At 38.1% G+C, this 14,960-nt stretch overlaps 2 protein-coding genes across 3 annotated transcripts in view; one reads left to right on the top strand and one right to left on the bottom strand.

Moving 5' to 3' along the window:
* Positions 1–298: 298 nt before the first annotated feature.
* On the top strand, positions 299–1,805 carry LOC107757598 (forkhead box protein E1-like). The gene has a single exon (XM_016575116.1). It carries the CDS (start codon positions 571–573, stop codon positions 1,537–1,539), a length of 969 nt encoding a protein of 322 aa, XP_016430602.1. The 5' UTR covers positions 299–570; the 3' UTR covers positions 1,540–1,805.
* Positions 1,806–4,477: 2,672 nt separating this feature from the next.
* The window catches only part of LOC107757630 (sperm-associated antigen 5-like), a 15,687-nt gene continuing 5,204 nt past the window's right edge, over positions 4,478–14,960 (bottom strand). For both annotated transcript variants that reach the window (XM_016575170.1, XM_016575171.1), the window contains 15 exons: positions 12,927–13,020; positions 12,702–12,849; positions 11,007–11,057; positions 10,746–10,920; positions 10,351–10,484; positions 10,092–10,260; positions 8,665–8,788; positions 8,241–8,318; positions 7,999–8,125; positions 6,747–6,879; positions 6,090–6,170; positions 5,839–5,988; positions 4,973–5,047; positions 4,698–4,778; positions 4,478–4,611 (listed from right to left, as the gene is read on the bottom strand). In XM_016575170.1, coding sequence (XP_016430656.1) covers positions 4,540–4,611; positions 4,698–4,778; positions 4,973–5,047; positions 5,839–5,988; positions 6,090–6,170; positions 6,747–6,879; positions 7,999–8,125; positions 8,241–8,318; positions 8,665–8,788; positions 10,092–10,260; positions 10,351–10,484; positions 10,746–10,920; positions 11,007–11,057; positions 12,702–12,849; positions 12,927–13,020 — 1,692 coding nt within the window. In that variant the 3' untranslated portion in view covers positions 4,478–4,539. The remainder of the gene's footprint in view (positions 4,612–4,697; positions 4,779–4,972; positions 5,048–5,838; positions 5,989–6,089; positions 6,171–6,746; positions 6,880–7,998; positions 8,126–8,240; positions 8,319–8,664; positions 8,789–10,091; positions 10,261–10,350; positions 10,485–10,745; positions 10,921–11,006; positions 11,058–12,701; positions 12,850–12,926; positions 13,021–14,960) is intronic.

The following is a 14,960-nucleotide window of genomic DNA, read 5'->3' as shown; positions in this document are numbered from 1 at the left end:
CGAAGAATTCTTAACAGAAAATACACTCATCATTTCATAGAATTCAAAATTTTGGGATCCAGAAGAAACATACGTATCGGCTCGTGTTTTTAATGCACTTGCTTCCACAAAAGTTGAAATGTGCACGATCCGAGAGAGCACTTAAAGATACACACATCTGCAGAGGCATGTGCTTTGAGCCACGTGACGGTAACCTGCTGGAAGAGGTGTGGCTGGTAACTCTTCAGGTAGTGAAGTCAGTCAGCTATTGACTGCTCACTTCTCTCTGCAGCCTTACGAAGACCATCATCACACCAAGGCTGTTTATGTGAGTGCTTCCACTTTTTAATTTGGTCTTGCAAAAACTGCTTAGAATTAAGGGCATCGCGGTGTAAGGACACACCTGCCGTTCCAGATGAAGTGCAAAGGAACTGACATTTCCGGTTGGGGATTTTAAAGTCTGCATTATGACTGGCATTTTTTCACCAGAAGCAAAGAACACCTGTTGAACCGAGAGAAGCGAAACGGCGACAGCCAGACACTCGTGATTTCCAAGCTGTGCTGCGGTTGGGAGTCATTCCAAGCAGAGTCATGCCTGTGGTTAAAGTGGAGAGCGACTCTCCCTCGGAAAGCACTCTTCCAGTGAATGACAGTCAGAGAGGCCGCCGGAGGAAGAGACCGCTTCAGCGAGGCAAACCACCATACAGCTACATCGCTCTGATCTCCATGGCCATCGCCAACTCTCCCGACCGCAAGCTCACTCTAGGGGGCATCTACAGGTTCATCACAGAGAAGTTTCCTTTCTATCGAGACAACTCCAAGAAATGGCAGAACTCCATCCGCCACAATCTGACCCTCAACGACTGTTTCATCAAGATCCCCCGAGAGCCCGGCAGACCCGGAAAGGGCAACTACTGGGCACTGGACCCCAATGCCGAAGACATGTTTGAGAGCGGAAGCTTTCTACGACGGCGAAAGCGATTCAAACGCAGCGACTTCGCGTCGTACTCCGCGTACGAGTCTCCCGTCTTCTCACCAGTCCAGATCGCGCGCTCGGTCTACTCCAACATGAGCCTGCCGTCTGCCTACTACCAGTCCTCCTCTCCGAGCTTCAGCGCCGGTCAGTCCAGGGTCTTCAGGATCAACTCTCTCATCGGCTCAGAGATGATGCCTCAGCAGTCCTGCCGCAGCTTCAGTCCTGAGAGTTTGGGAGGACCGGGCTTCCAGCATCAGTCCTGCAGCGGGGACACAGTGCTGTCGTGCTGCTCCAGCTCCTCGAACAACATGGCCTTTGCCTACTCCAGCCCAGGACATGGACAAGCTCAGGTATCGTATCCTCAAGGCAGCAGCCAGGCCTACGGACCGACGGGGAGAGTGGCCATCTCCAGTTTGTCTCCCATCGCTGGAGACGCTGTCGGAGACCCATACAGCAGAACCTCCCCAGCGCAGCTGGGCTCTTTTGTTCAGTACAATAACTCTGGTGCAGTAGGAAGCTCAGGAGCCTACATCAGGCATCCAGCTTACTCAGGTAACATGGACCGGTTCGTGTCTGCCACCTAAATAAATGCAAGAGTGATTTTCTCCACTGTGGCACACAGGAACATTTGGAGAGACTATTTTAGTAAATATGCAAACCATTAACTGTGATATTTAAACTGATGTTGCTATTGTTTTATTGTGATTCCATCACTAAATAACCTCAATCGACACATGTATGGACCTTTCCTATTACAACATTGTAAAAAGGCACAAAGTGCTCAAGTTAAAGGCAAATGTTTACAAAAATCTAACTTTTTTTTTTTTTTTAGGGGTCTGTTTACCTATTAGTTGAGTGAAATGTATTCTTCGTATATGCTTCTCTTAATGTCGTCTGTGTAAATGCTTCCATTTACTTTTAATTGAAATGAGTTACTACATCTACTTGATTTGGTGATATAAAAATGTTTTTATAAGAGGCTGTGTTGCTATGTCCTTTAGGATGGGGTGCGAGAGAATGATTTTTAAGATCTGTGTGCAAACATGCATCTCACCAAAAAAAAAAAAAAGTATAGTTAGTACTATTCTTTTTTTTATAACTGAAATTTGTATGTTTTCTAATATGCAGTCGGGCTTGACATTAACACCTGCCAAATGCGGATGGATTTCAACACACAGGTTGAGTTTTATATACAGGAATAGAGCTCGACATTAATGCTTGTCTGGGACAAGTGAAAGAGAATTTTAGGTTACATTTTATTTTAAGGTGTCATTGTTACACTGTAGTTATACATACAAGTACTGAGTAATGTTAATTAACTACATGTACTTACTATATGGTTAGGGTTTGGCTTAGGGTTACTTGCATGTAATTATGCATAATTTATTGTTATTATAATAGTAAGTACATGTAACAAGGACACCTTAAAATAAAGAGTTTCCGAATTTTACTTACAGAACTAATCTGATTAAAACATCTAATTAGGGAAGCACCGAAATTTCGGGGAGAATGAATCTGATTTTAATATATTTGGTTTAAACGGTGAATAATAATGAATAATGTATTATTAACAGTAACAAGAAATAAAACAAACGAACACAACTACACACAGAAGAAACATACGGTATGCAGTTTTTATATTTATAACATATAGCCTAGTGAAGCAACACGACACGAACAAGAGTGCATTTTTCCCTGAAAACCACGATTGCAAATTTAACATTGATTTTATACAAGAGTTTACATTTTAGTACAATATTATCAATGTTTTTGCTCGATTTGGTTGAAATAATTCAAACAGAGATCACAGCAGAACAGTCGCACATCTCTGAGCCACACACAGCGGTGTTTCATTACTGAATTATTCGAGTTTTTTAATTAATCACTGAGTCAATGATTCAGTGGTCCATTCATAAAGACAGGCACTCGCTTCATTCTTGAATGAATCAGTCGTCTGAACGAATCGTTTGAATGAACGACTCAATGACTCACTCATTAAGAGTGCTGCCACCTGCTGGTGGTTTACTTTCCTATTTAAAAGTAGCTTATCTTTGCGTTTTTTCCAACATTTCATATTTGTATATTTAAAGAAAAAAAGGTTTAAAATACCAAGCTCATAACATTATTCATGCTGTTGTAATTGTGCAGTGTAAATGCATTCATGCTACATTTCAGCTTCATTATACTGTCGGTGTAAACGCATCTAAACACTTCAGCTGCTCGTTTCTTCTGCAGGGGAAAGATCCGTTTTGTTAATACTGATTTGCTAGGTAACAGCCCTGTAGTGTCTTATTATATTAACTGAGATTATTAATAAAATATAAGAATTTGATATGAATGATGACGCATGCATTTAATAAGGTTAGGGAAAACGTCCTTTAAATAGACAAAAAGTGACCTGGAAATCTGGTTTTATATTATTGAAAAAAATTACAGCTTATTAATATCCTATAATTTGAAAGAATAAATAATTAGTTTTTTAGCAATAAAATAATGAAAGCTGACATACATTTAAAAAATATAATTCAGTCATAAACATTTTTTAGCATGCAGTTGGAATTTGAATCAACACCACAATCATTAAGCAATGTATTCTGTCATACAACTCAAAGATCAGGGTAGAGTGTAGTTTTGACAAGCTCATGAAGTGAGCGCTAGAAAAATATTTGTCTTGCTGTATTAGTCACAAATTCAATGCATCTGCACTTACTCAACAAAAGGCAAAAAGTCCTAATATGGTGAGAAGGGAAAGTTTATCAGTCGACTGTAGGTTTGAAATGGCAGGCTGAAGTAGAGACAGAGCCCTTGAATTACAGCTTATTAATATCCTATAATTTGAAAGAATAAATAATTAGTTTTTTAGCAATAAAATAATGAAAGCTGACATACATTTAAAAAATATAATTCAGTCATAAACATTTTTTAGCATGCAGTTGGATGCAAATGATCAGTTATTGATGTTTTAAGTTCACACTGACTGCACATATTTAATTGACAAGTTGGTCAGAATAAGTGCAGAACGGGTTACAAGAAATGTGAGGAAAATGAATTATGATTTTCATAGGACTGATTTGCACCTCATCTTTGCTTAAACTTTCCACAATACAAAAGCCCCTTTAAACGCTTTAGTCAATTTATCCAAACAAGTGGCTGAAACCCAACAATAAAGCTGAAAATATCCTGAGTGATTAGAATAACTATGATTAATTACTGGACTCTCAACTCATCAATCAGCCTATATATATATATATATATATAATCAGACTATGAGTAAACGACAAAAAAAGCATTCAATCAAGCGTTTCGGTTAAAACCCAATCTGTGATACGAGAATTTAAAACTCTGAAACACACACACACATGTTACTGCTGTCCTAATACAGACCTTTAATTTAAGACAATAACATTAAACAGTGTGTCCATACACTAATTTATCACTTACAAAATGAATGAAAAACACTCTTAAAAAAAAAAGAACTGATTGGCCTACAAAGGTTTTTTTGTTTAGTTTAAATGAAAGACACTTGAGAATAAAACAAGAAAACATTTAAAAACTAAACTACACATTTCTGAATTTTCAGCAACTCATCCAATAAATTCCACAAGCTTCTGTAGTTCAGGACAGCTCGTGACAAGATCAGGAATAGAGGACAATGTCTGTGAAAGGAAGAAAACGGTACACTTGTTAACTGATTTCCAAGACATACCGTGTATTATACAGATATTATTTTTCATATTTTCACCTGTCTGACGGATTCAATCATATCATCAAGCAGATGTAGCTCTCGCTCCAGTTTACTCTGGTTCATGGCATGGACCCTTTGCTACAGAAGCACAGTTCGTTTAATACACAATCAAAATAATACACTGATATTAAATTTACAGAAGGATTTTGTCTTATCACTTAGTCCTTAAAGGCATTAAAACAAAAAATATAATCCCCCACAATTGCTACAGGAAGAACTCATGCAATACATTACATCATTACATCAATAATAATAACGCAGGTAAGACTTACATGTCGTTTTGCCCTCTCCAAGACCTTGGCACGATTTTCCTCGGTTTCCATTAAATTTGCCTTGAGCTTCTCAACCTAAGAACAGAATGCGTGTATGCGGCGAGTTGATTTTTTTTTGTTTTTTGTAAGGTTTCCAAAACGCTCAAGTCTTAAGTCCATGGACTGTCTATATGCACAAAAGCAGTGTTAAGTCGCTGGGGTATATTTGTAGCAATAGCCAACAATACATTGTATGGGTCAAAATTATAGATTTTTCTTTTATGCCAAAAATCATTAGGATATTAAGTAAAGATCATGTTCCATGAAGATATTTAGTAAATTTCCTACCGTAAATATATCAAAACTTAATTTTTGATTAGTAATATGCATTGCTAAGAACTTCATTTGAACAACTTTAAAGATGATTTTCTCAATATTTAGATTTTTTTGCACCCTCAGATTCCAGATTTTCAAATAGTTGTATCTCGGCCAAATATTGTCCTATCCTAACAAACCATACATCAATGGAAAGATTATTTATCCAGCTTTCAGATGATGCATAAATCTCAATTTCGAAAAATTGACCCTTATGACTTGTTTTGTGCTTCAGGGTCACAAATGGGAACTGCTTAGATGATGCATAAATCTCAATTTCGAAAAATTGACACTTATGACTTGTTTTGTGCTCCAGGGTCACAAATGGGAACTGCTTAAAAGAGTGAATTTACTGACTTTTGTTTTATAATGACTTCTAATTAAACCCCTATTTTTAGCATGTGAGCAAGACTAAGTTTTGGAGAGTTTGAGAGGTAAACACTGAAGTGTTGATGTAATATTATTGTGGTTTCATGCCAGTTGCAGAGAAAATACTAGATAGACTGCCATACCTCTCTGAGCATTTTGATTCTTTCATCTAATGCTTTGGCGCTGGCTGCTGATTGGACGCCTGTTCGGTTAAGCTCCTCCCTCAAGACCTGAGCCTCCACCTGTGCCTGCTGCTCCAGCCGCCGCAAATCAGCAACCTCACGACGCATCTCCTGTTTCACACAACAGAGCAAAGCCTAGCTGGTTACTACACAATCAGAAATGCATCCATCGGTCTAAAACTGCATGAGGAAATACAGTCAGCGTTACGTACACTATTCTCTGCTCTATGTTTGTGTGCCGCCTCCATATTCTCCTCCAGCTCCGTGCATAGTTTCCTCAAGTTTCTTTCATCCTTAAAGAGCACAAACAGACAAATGACTTACATAACCACATATGTGACCCTGGAGCACAAAAGCAGTGTTAAGTCGCTGGGGTATATTTGTAGCAATAGCCAACAATACATTGTATGGGTCAAAATTATAGATTTTTCTTTTATGCCAAAAATCATTAGGATATTAAGTAAAGATCATGTTCCATGAAGATATTTAGTAAATTTCCTACCGTAAATATATCTGTAAATATATTAAAACTTAATTTTTGATTAGTAATATGCATTGCTAAGAACTTCATTTGGACAACTTTAAAGATTTTTTTGCACCCTCAGATTCCAGATTTTCAAATAGTTGTATCTCGACCAAATATTGTCCTATCCTAACAAACCATACATTAATGGAGAGCTTATTTATTCGTAAGTTATAAATCTCAAAAAAAAAAAAAAAAAGGATCCTTATGACTGGTTTTGTGCTCCAGGGTCACATATTTAATCCTCTTACGCTGCAAATCCTTGAGAGCTGAATGAAAGAGTTGTGCCGCTGGGAAACCGACCCTGAATGTGTCTGAAATAATCAACAGCGAGCTGAAGGTTTACCTGAGCTTTCTGCAGCAGGACCGCAGCATCCTTCTCCACCTGCGCCTGCAGTCGCTCCACAGTCTGCCTCAGCTCTGACACCTCCAGCCTGCGTCTCTCAGACTCCTCCTGCAGCGCCTCCTGCAGGCCACATCTGAAACAGCAGGTGGAATGATTCAGCTGGGGCGAGGCAATATCACACAGATAGAGCACTTTGCATGAACACTGATATACATATAAAATCATTTAAAACCTAAATTTGGTGTATACCAATGAGTATGGCTTTGAAAATGACTGCACTCCTTTTCTCTGTGGCACTATAATTGATTTACATGTGCAAACACTGTTAAGTATCTGAATTTTAATGTCAAGCAACATTGAATTGCTTGATTGCTGTTAGGGTGAGTTCTTTTGCAAAACCAGAAAGGATACATTTTTTAGAACATAATGTTCAGTAGAAAAACGAATGCAACTGGAATTCCAATGAAAAATCTCTCTCATACAAATCAAACGGCCTAAGTTTTGTTTCCTGTCATTTCAATATATTTATCTGACACAAACCATAAAACCGACCCCCACCGAAAACGTGCTTTTCTCTTAAATATGATCTAAAGACTTCTTTTGTGCATAACAGAATTTACAAAAATAAATAAATAAAATAAAAACAAAGTTGTTAACAAACACGAGGAAGTGAAATCCTAACTGAAGCAAATGAAAAGTACTTTGATGTTCAGGTATGATTTAGGCATCATTTGATGTTTAGCTCCATCAGATATGAATCTTTGATTCTATTCGCGTGTCTTCTGTGATTCATTTACACTTTATTAAAAGGAATAGTTCATCCAAAAATGACAATCGAGCCAATTTACTCCTGACGTTCCAAACCAGTCCGACTGGCTTTCTTCTGTGGAACATTAAAGACGTCACGGAGAAATTAATGGCCAACAATTTTGTTTGGTTGCCAGTGTTCTTCAAATATCTTCTTTTGTGTTTTGCAGAAGATGGAAAAGTCTCAGAATGACATGAGGACATTTTCATTTTTGATTCCACTATTCCTTTAAGGTAAAGCAAAAACCAAACACTTTTGGATAATATTGTGTTTCGTGTGACTTTACACTAGGCGCCTCATCTACTGCTAAACTGTTCAAAGCATGTCCAATGTCATATATTTATATGCACGGTAAATATTAACAGATATTCAAGCCATGTACAGCAGAAAACTCTCAGCGTTCTCCTGAGCACTACTGAGTAAACCGGAGGTCGAGTAACTCACATGGTCTGCTTCAGAGTCTGCTGTTCCGAGTCTTTCTGGACTCTCATCTGGTCTAAAGTGAGCTGAAGATCAGAGATGGTCTCACCAAAATCACACAACAGATCCAACATACGGCTCCGTCTCTCCTCTGAGAACACAAGAGAGGATCAACATAAGCATTTCACTCATCTATACTTGAGTGTAGATCTAACATAAGAACTAAGTGCGTGTATGAGTGTGTTATCATCTGGTAATGAACGAACCTTTCAGTTCTGTCCGTGTAGTTGGTGGTATTCGGGTAAAAGCACTGGTTCCACTGCCAATGCAGTCTTGTTGCACCTCTGCAAAACATTAGAGAACTTAAGAGGGCGCTCAGTTGTGACGAATAAACCTCTAATCTACTTTCTCTGGATGGAAAAGTGACTGTTAAAAACGTTTAATAGAACCGACATCAAAATAGTTTTGTGTGGAGCTGTATGCCATTTTTTTAAATCTACACATCTACAGGCCAATAAACTACTTCTAAAGGCCTTTTGACTCACCACTACATTCTCACACACACACCATGTCTGTGATTATTTACAAGTTTTGCAAGAAACCAGAAACCTTTGGCACCACCGGAATAGATCCTCAATAAATTATGCAGCATTGGAACTGCTTTCCAACAAGCAGCGAACTCTAACGCACCTGAACCCTCAGGAGACTCGGTCTCAGGTTCCTGAGTCTTCATCATGGCCAGCATTACAGAATCCACAAAAGAGCTGGAGGGATGTCGAGGAGGCTGCGATGTCTTCTCAGAGCTCTCGGACTCCTGAGCAGTGCGAGACAGCGAAACAAAGTTATTCATTCTGGAAATAAAACACGATGTTGTGTGAATAGGTATTTTTCTATCATGTCTTGAAGAAAGCATGGCTCTGGTACACAAGCAGCAGCACAAGTAAATATTTAAAACACACAAACACTTCGTACAGTGTTGAAACTATAACCATTAGACTGATGTCAAGTAATTCATTTGCACTATTCTTTATCCAATTTTTCAACGTACAACCAGAAACAAGTAAACCCGGGAAAACTTACTTCTTGTACCTCAAAAGGATGATTTAGAAAACTAAATTAAACATTTTGTATTAAAAATACACATAAATCCATTTCTGACTTGTACATTTTCTGTGTAATTGATCAATAAGCCTCCACTGCAAGGGCAAACTGCAAGACAAAAGTTTGTTACTGTTAACTAAAACTACTAAAAATCATTTCCGTTAACTGAAATGAAGCTGAAATGAAAATGATATGAATATTAAACTTAAACAGAAATTAGAAAATAAGCTGAAGTACTAAAATAATTAAAAATAAAAAACTGAAATGTAAATATTTTTTAATATACGTGACCATATTACACAAAACCAGTCATATGGGTCAATTTTTCGAAATTGAGATTTATGCATAATCTGAAAGCTGAATAAATGATATTTTCATTGGTGTATGGTTTGTTAGGATAGGACAATATTTGGCTGAGATACAACTATTTGAAAATCTGGAATCTGAGGGTGCAAAAAAATCTAAATATTGAGAAAATCATCTTTAAAGTTGTCCAAATGAAGTTCTTAGCAATGCATATTACTAATCAAAAATTAAGTTTTTATATATTTACGGTAGGAGATTTACAAAATATCTTCATGGAACATGATCTTTACTTAATATCCTAATGATTTTTAGCATAAAAGAAAAATGTATAATTTTGACCCATACAATATATTGTTGGCTATTGCTACAAATATACCCCAGCGACTTAACACTGCTTTTGTGCTCCACGGTCACATATATTAAACGTTTAAAAAAATGAAATATAAAAAGAACAACCAATGACAAATTGACAAAAACACAACCATATTACGAAAACGTAATATGAAAATTGAAAATATAAAAACAAAAGCCCATTCAAAATAGTAATAAACACTACAATAGTATATAAAAAATATTAAAATAACATTGCGTCACACAAATCAAGGCTGGAATCAGACCTATTGTCTATGAAAACTGTTAACATGTGTGGAGCCAAAACTCTATTAAACCTGGAATATGTCTAACCTTGAGTAAATTATGACCTCATGTACCTTGGAGGCTAGGGATTGCTTTAAGATGCCGGTGAGACAGCAAACTCTGTGGTTCAGGAGCATGAGATCATTCGACGCCTGAGCCATCTGCTCTCCTTGTTCCAGCAGCATGCTGCGCGCTTTGTCTCGTGTGCTATCCAGCTCCTCCTGAAGAGAGTCCTTCTCAAGCCTAAGAGGAGAGATTGCTTCTATTGATTCTGATTTGCTCTAGCGTATCTCTTCTAAGAAGTAGGAGTGGGTAGACAGGAGTCTGCTGTACCGCAGGTGTTCCAGCGCTAGTTTGAGGTCCTCACACTCCAAGTTTCTCTCTCTCAGGCCCTGTAAGTGGCACCGCAGCAATCGCTCACTTTCCTCCATCTGCTCCCGTGCCAGGTCGTTTTCTGCCTGCAAGAACTGATAAAACGAAACATTTGTGACCCTGGAGCACAAAACCAGTCATAAGGGTCAATTTTTTGAATGGCATAAAAGAAAAATCTATAATTTTGACCCATACAATGTATTGTTGGCTATTGCTACAAATATACCCCAGCGACTTAACACTGCTTTTGTGCTCCAGGGACACATTTCTGCTATTGTGGGAGTAAGCGGCATAGCTGAAGTATTGTGAATATTCCGTAATAAGGTTTTGGTGTAAAGTCTAATAACTCTCCTCACCTCACTCATTTCTTTGGCACTGGACAGTTCAGACTGCAGCGGAGCCAGTTGACCGAGCTGGCGGCGATGAATCTCAGCTTCAGCGTGCAGCTCTTTAATCAGGGATTCTCTCTGCGACAGAGCGTCCTCATATTGCTCCAGCTGCTTCCTGGAAGTCTCCAGCGCTTCCTCGAGACTAACAAAAGCATTTAAAAAGTCCATTTTGTACATTTCTCAATAAACAATAAACAAAAGAGGAGGGATCAAAATGTGAAGATATACCGGTTCGCTCTCTCTGTAGCTTGCTGCGCATCAAACACCGACTGCTGCAACCTAAAGGAGAAAAATAAAAGAATACGGAATTGCAACAAACCTACAGGAATGTATTTCTTCTATGGAACACCACGTCTTTGTGGGTTTTGTTTCTCGTTCATACAGTGTAAGTGTAGCTCAATGGGGCCTAATGTTGTTAAACCGTTAAAATATTCTGCTAAATATCTGTTTTGTGTGTCCTGCAGAGAAACGAACGAATGAATGATACAGGTTTAAAGCCATATGTGACCCTGGAGCACAAAAGCAGTGTTAAGTCGCTGGGGTATATTTGTAGCAATAGCCAACAATACATAGTATGGGTCAAAATTATACATTTTTCTTTTATGCCAAAAATCATTAGGATATTAAGTAAAGATCATGTTCCATGAAGATATTTTGTAAATTTCCTACCGTAAATATATCAAAACTTAATTTTTGATTAGTAATATGCATTGCTAAGAACTTCATTTGAACAACTTTAAAGATGATTTTCTCAATATTTTGATTTTTTTTGCACCCTCAGATTCCAGATTTTCAAATAGTTGTATCTCGACCAAATATTGTCCTATCATAACAAACCATACATCAATGGAAAGCACATTTATCCAGCTTTCAGATGATGTATAAATCTCAATTTTATAAAACTGACCCTTATGACTGGTTTTGTGCTCCAGGGTCACAAATAGGGTGAGTAAAGGATAAAAAATTTCATTTTTGGGTGAACTATCCCATTTAAAACACTATACATTTTAAAAGGCTTCCATATTATTTGTCAACATTTATAACATCAGGCATGGTTTACCTGCTATGAGTTTAAGGTCATATAGGCTTCGGAGAATTTCACAGGATTTTTACATTATAATTTAGGTGTTATTTTCCCTCATTTTCTCATAATTATTTCCAACATCAGAACAACAAAGAAGCTAGCACATGCAATACATGATTAACAATTATTTTGCCAATATTTATTATAAATATCTGACAAACTGTTTTTGGATCTGATGGTGTTGACACATATTGAGTGATGAGCAAAGAAAAACATTAAAATCAAATAAATAGATAATGAAGCAGAAGGAGACTGCTCTCATGATCAATACATCTGAACATGTTATAGCCTGCTTTATGCATTTATCATCAAGAATATGAGAACACCGATTTTCATTATGTGCATGGTTTGAAATGTACTAAACAATGACCCATCTTGTATTCTGTACACTACAATGCTGTGATGTCTGATGAAAACACCTGAAGCAAAGAACAGTGGTTCTCTACCATTACGACTCTAACGGTCCACAACAATACATATTCCCAAATCCCTATGGCTCTCAAAGATTTTTGAGATTTACTGGATAAGGATTTTTTTTAGAGCTTAGCATAGCTTGATAAATTCATTCTAAAAAACCCATGTATTTACAGAATTATATTAATTTTCATCACTTGGATGGCTCTAGAATAACACTTAAAATTAGGCTCTTTCACATATCCAGGAGGAATTAAAATAAGAAATCGACAGCTCTAGATTCTAGTGCAAACATATACAGTAAATAAAAATAGTTATACGTAACAGATTCTACATTGTTAAATTCCTAAATGAATGGGTGTAATTGAGTATGAACTAAACTGAAATTCAAAAAGCATATTCCACAAGTGCCTTTTGCTGCATACTTGCTGGTCTCGGAGGCGAGGGTCTGCTCCAGGAAGGTGTAGGAGGCCAGTGTGGAGGTGAGCGTGACCGAGAGCTCAGTGCTCCTCTTCTGCAGCTGACAGCGCTCCTCCTCTGCCTGATTCAGCTGCTCTCTCAGCACAGACACCTCTGAGCCAACACACACAGCACAATCAGACAAAAGCTCACCGCGACTGCACAGGGAATAAGCCAAATCACTGTCACACCTGAAGTCATGATGGTCTGCTGCGTGCTCAAGTCTGAAATCTGTTGACTGGCATCATGCAAGCTTGACCTCATGTGCTCTAGTTCATTTTCCATCTGGAGATGTACGGAAACAGCGATTAAATGCATGAAGTTCTCTGGATAGAGATTAAAAGGGTCACATCATAGATTTTCCTGTCTTTTTTTTCCCCCCCCAAATGAAATAATTTCATGAATGATGAAGATACACTGTAACATTCACAACATGAAGTTTCCACCATTGATTGAAAGTGAGGCTTTAGACAGGCAACAAAAAAAACTATATTTTTGCATATGTGTCCCTGGAGCACAAAACCAGTCATAAGGGTCAATGTTTCGAAATTGAGATCATCTGAAAGCTGAATAAATATGCTTTCCATTGATAGTCATCACTAATCTTGTGTTTTCTTTCTCTTTCAGGCATTTAGGGATGAGCTAGAGGGACTGATCCAGGAACAGATGAACAAGGGGAACGACCCCACAGGACTGCTCGCTTTGCAGCAGATCGCAGACTTCTTCATGGCCAGCTCCGTAGCCGGCTTCTCCACCTCCCCCCTCAGTGAGTATCACCATAGTGTGGCTCATCTACACAGGAACAGATTGCAACATTCCTCCAGTCCTCCGATGTCCCAGACTGCCCCACTCCTCCACCTGTTCGGAGTTATACAGGTCACTAAATAACAGATATTCCCATAAACAGACATTGAGGGAGGAAATATGACTAGCCGACTCAGGAAAGCCTTCGCATTCTTTCATCTTACTTCTTCCTCCCTTATCACCCCATCCAGCCCCTCCGCGCATGTATCTGTTTTCTCTCTGCGCTCTGCTATGCAGAACTAATCAGCAGAACTTCAGTGAACCCCTTTCAGTGCTTACTGTACATTCAAAGCCATAGCCTAAATCTCATTAGGTGTCTGTAGACTATGCACAGATCTAGGGCATAATCTAGGACATATAATAGAAAAAGGTATGAGATTTAAAAATAAGACATTGATAGTTTATTTAGATATAAAAATGATATAAATGGCAATGCCCTCCTCTCTTTGCCCACACCATTTATGTAAACAAAGTTGCAAAAACAGGCCATTTAAAATGTGTCATGGTTGTGGTTTTTGAATAATGGCTGTCTACATTTGCACATATGAGGTCTGTTCAGTGGAGATTTTGAAAGCAGCAGTTCTCAATCTTGCGCTGTATACTGAGCTCTAGATTTATCCAGCTGGAGTTCTATAACGCGTTCTGAAATGAGTTCCGGAGCATTTAAGTATAGTTCTGGAAAGAGCTCTGGAACACTTGACTATCTAAAGTTCAAGGATGAGTTCTGGAATGCTTAGTTAACTGGAGCTCAAAGATGGGTTACAAAATGTGTAGTCAACTGAAGCTCTAGAATGAGTTCTGCAATGTTTAGTAAAGTGGAGTTCTGCAAACACTTTTGGAATGTTTAGTAGGGCTGGGCAAAAAAATGGATTTTTCGATTAATCGTTTTTTTAAATGACGTTGATTCGATATAGATTCTCAAAAATCGCAAATCGATCTTTTCCGGGATTTATTTCAGCACATTTAAAACAAGATTACATTAACGTGAATCTTATCATTAGTCTTCTCCACTAGATGTCACCCTTATTTACCTTGCGCGATGTTACAACAGAAAGCCTGTCATTCATTCAGCGCTTATCATGGCCATACGCGTGATTCGCAATGCTCAGGTGAAATGCTATTGATTTGATATCACGCATGAGGTGCCAATGAATGAATGGCGGGGCGCACTGTTTTGTTTACTAAACACATACTAAAGCGCGGATGACACTCGCGGTGTTTTCAGCTTCTGCCATCTCACTATATGATGATATGAACACGAATGTCATCTCCAGCTGCTCTGAGAGTCACTTCATTAGCATTTACCGTTTAATTTGAGAAAACTACCGTCATATCACATACACAGCCAGCTGCAAGTTCTTCACAGCAACCCATCAAAATAAAAGTTTAGTTTAATGTTAAAAAACTGTCAGAATCTATTG

This window comes from Sinocyclocheilus rhinocerous, unplaced genomic scaffold (assembly GCF_001515625.1).
Source record: "Sinocyclocheilus rhinocerous isolate Xijiao unplaced genomic scaffold, SAMN03320098_v1.1 scaffold323, whole genome shotgun sequence".
NCBI lineage: Eukaryota > Metazoa > Chordata > Actinopteri > Cypriniformes > Cyprinidae > Sinocyclocheilus > Sinocyclocheilus rhinocerous.
Note: the sequence above shows the minus strand (reverse complement) of the source record. Positions and strands in the feature narration are given on the sequence as shown.

Bases quoted from the DNA above. Each gene is read 5' to 3' on its own strand.
- LOC107757598 (XM_016575116.1), top strand. From the start codon at position 571: ATGCCTGTGGTTAAAGTGGAGAGCGACTCTCCCTCGGAAAGCACTCTT.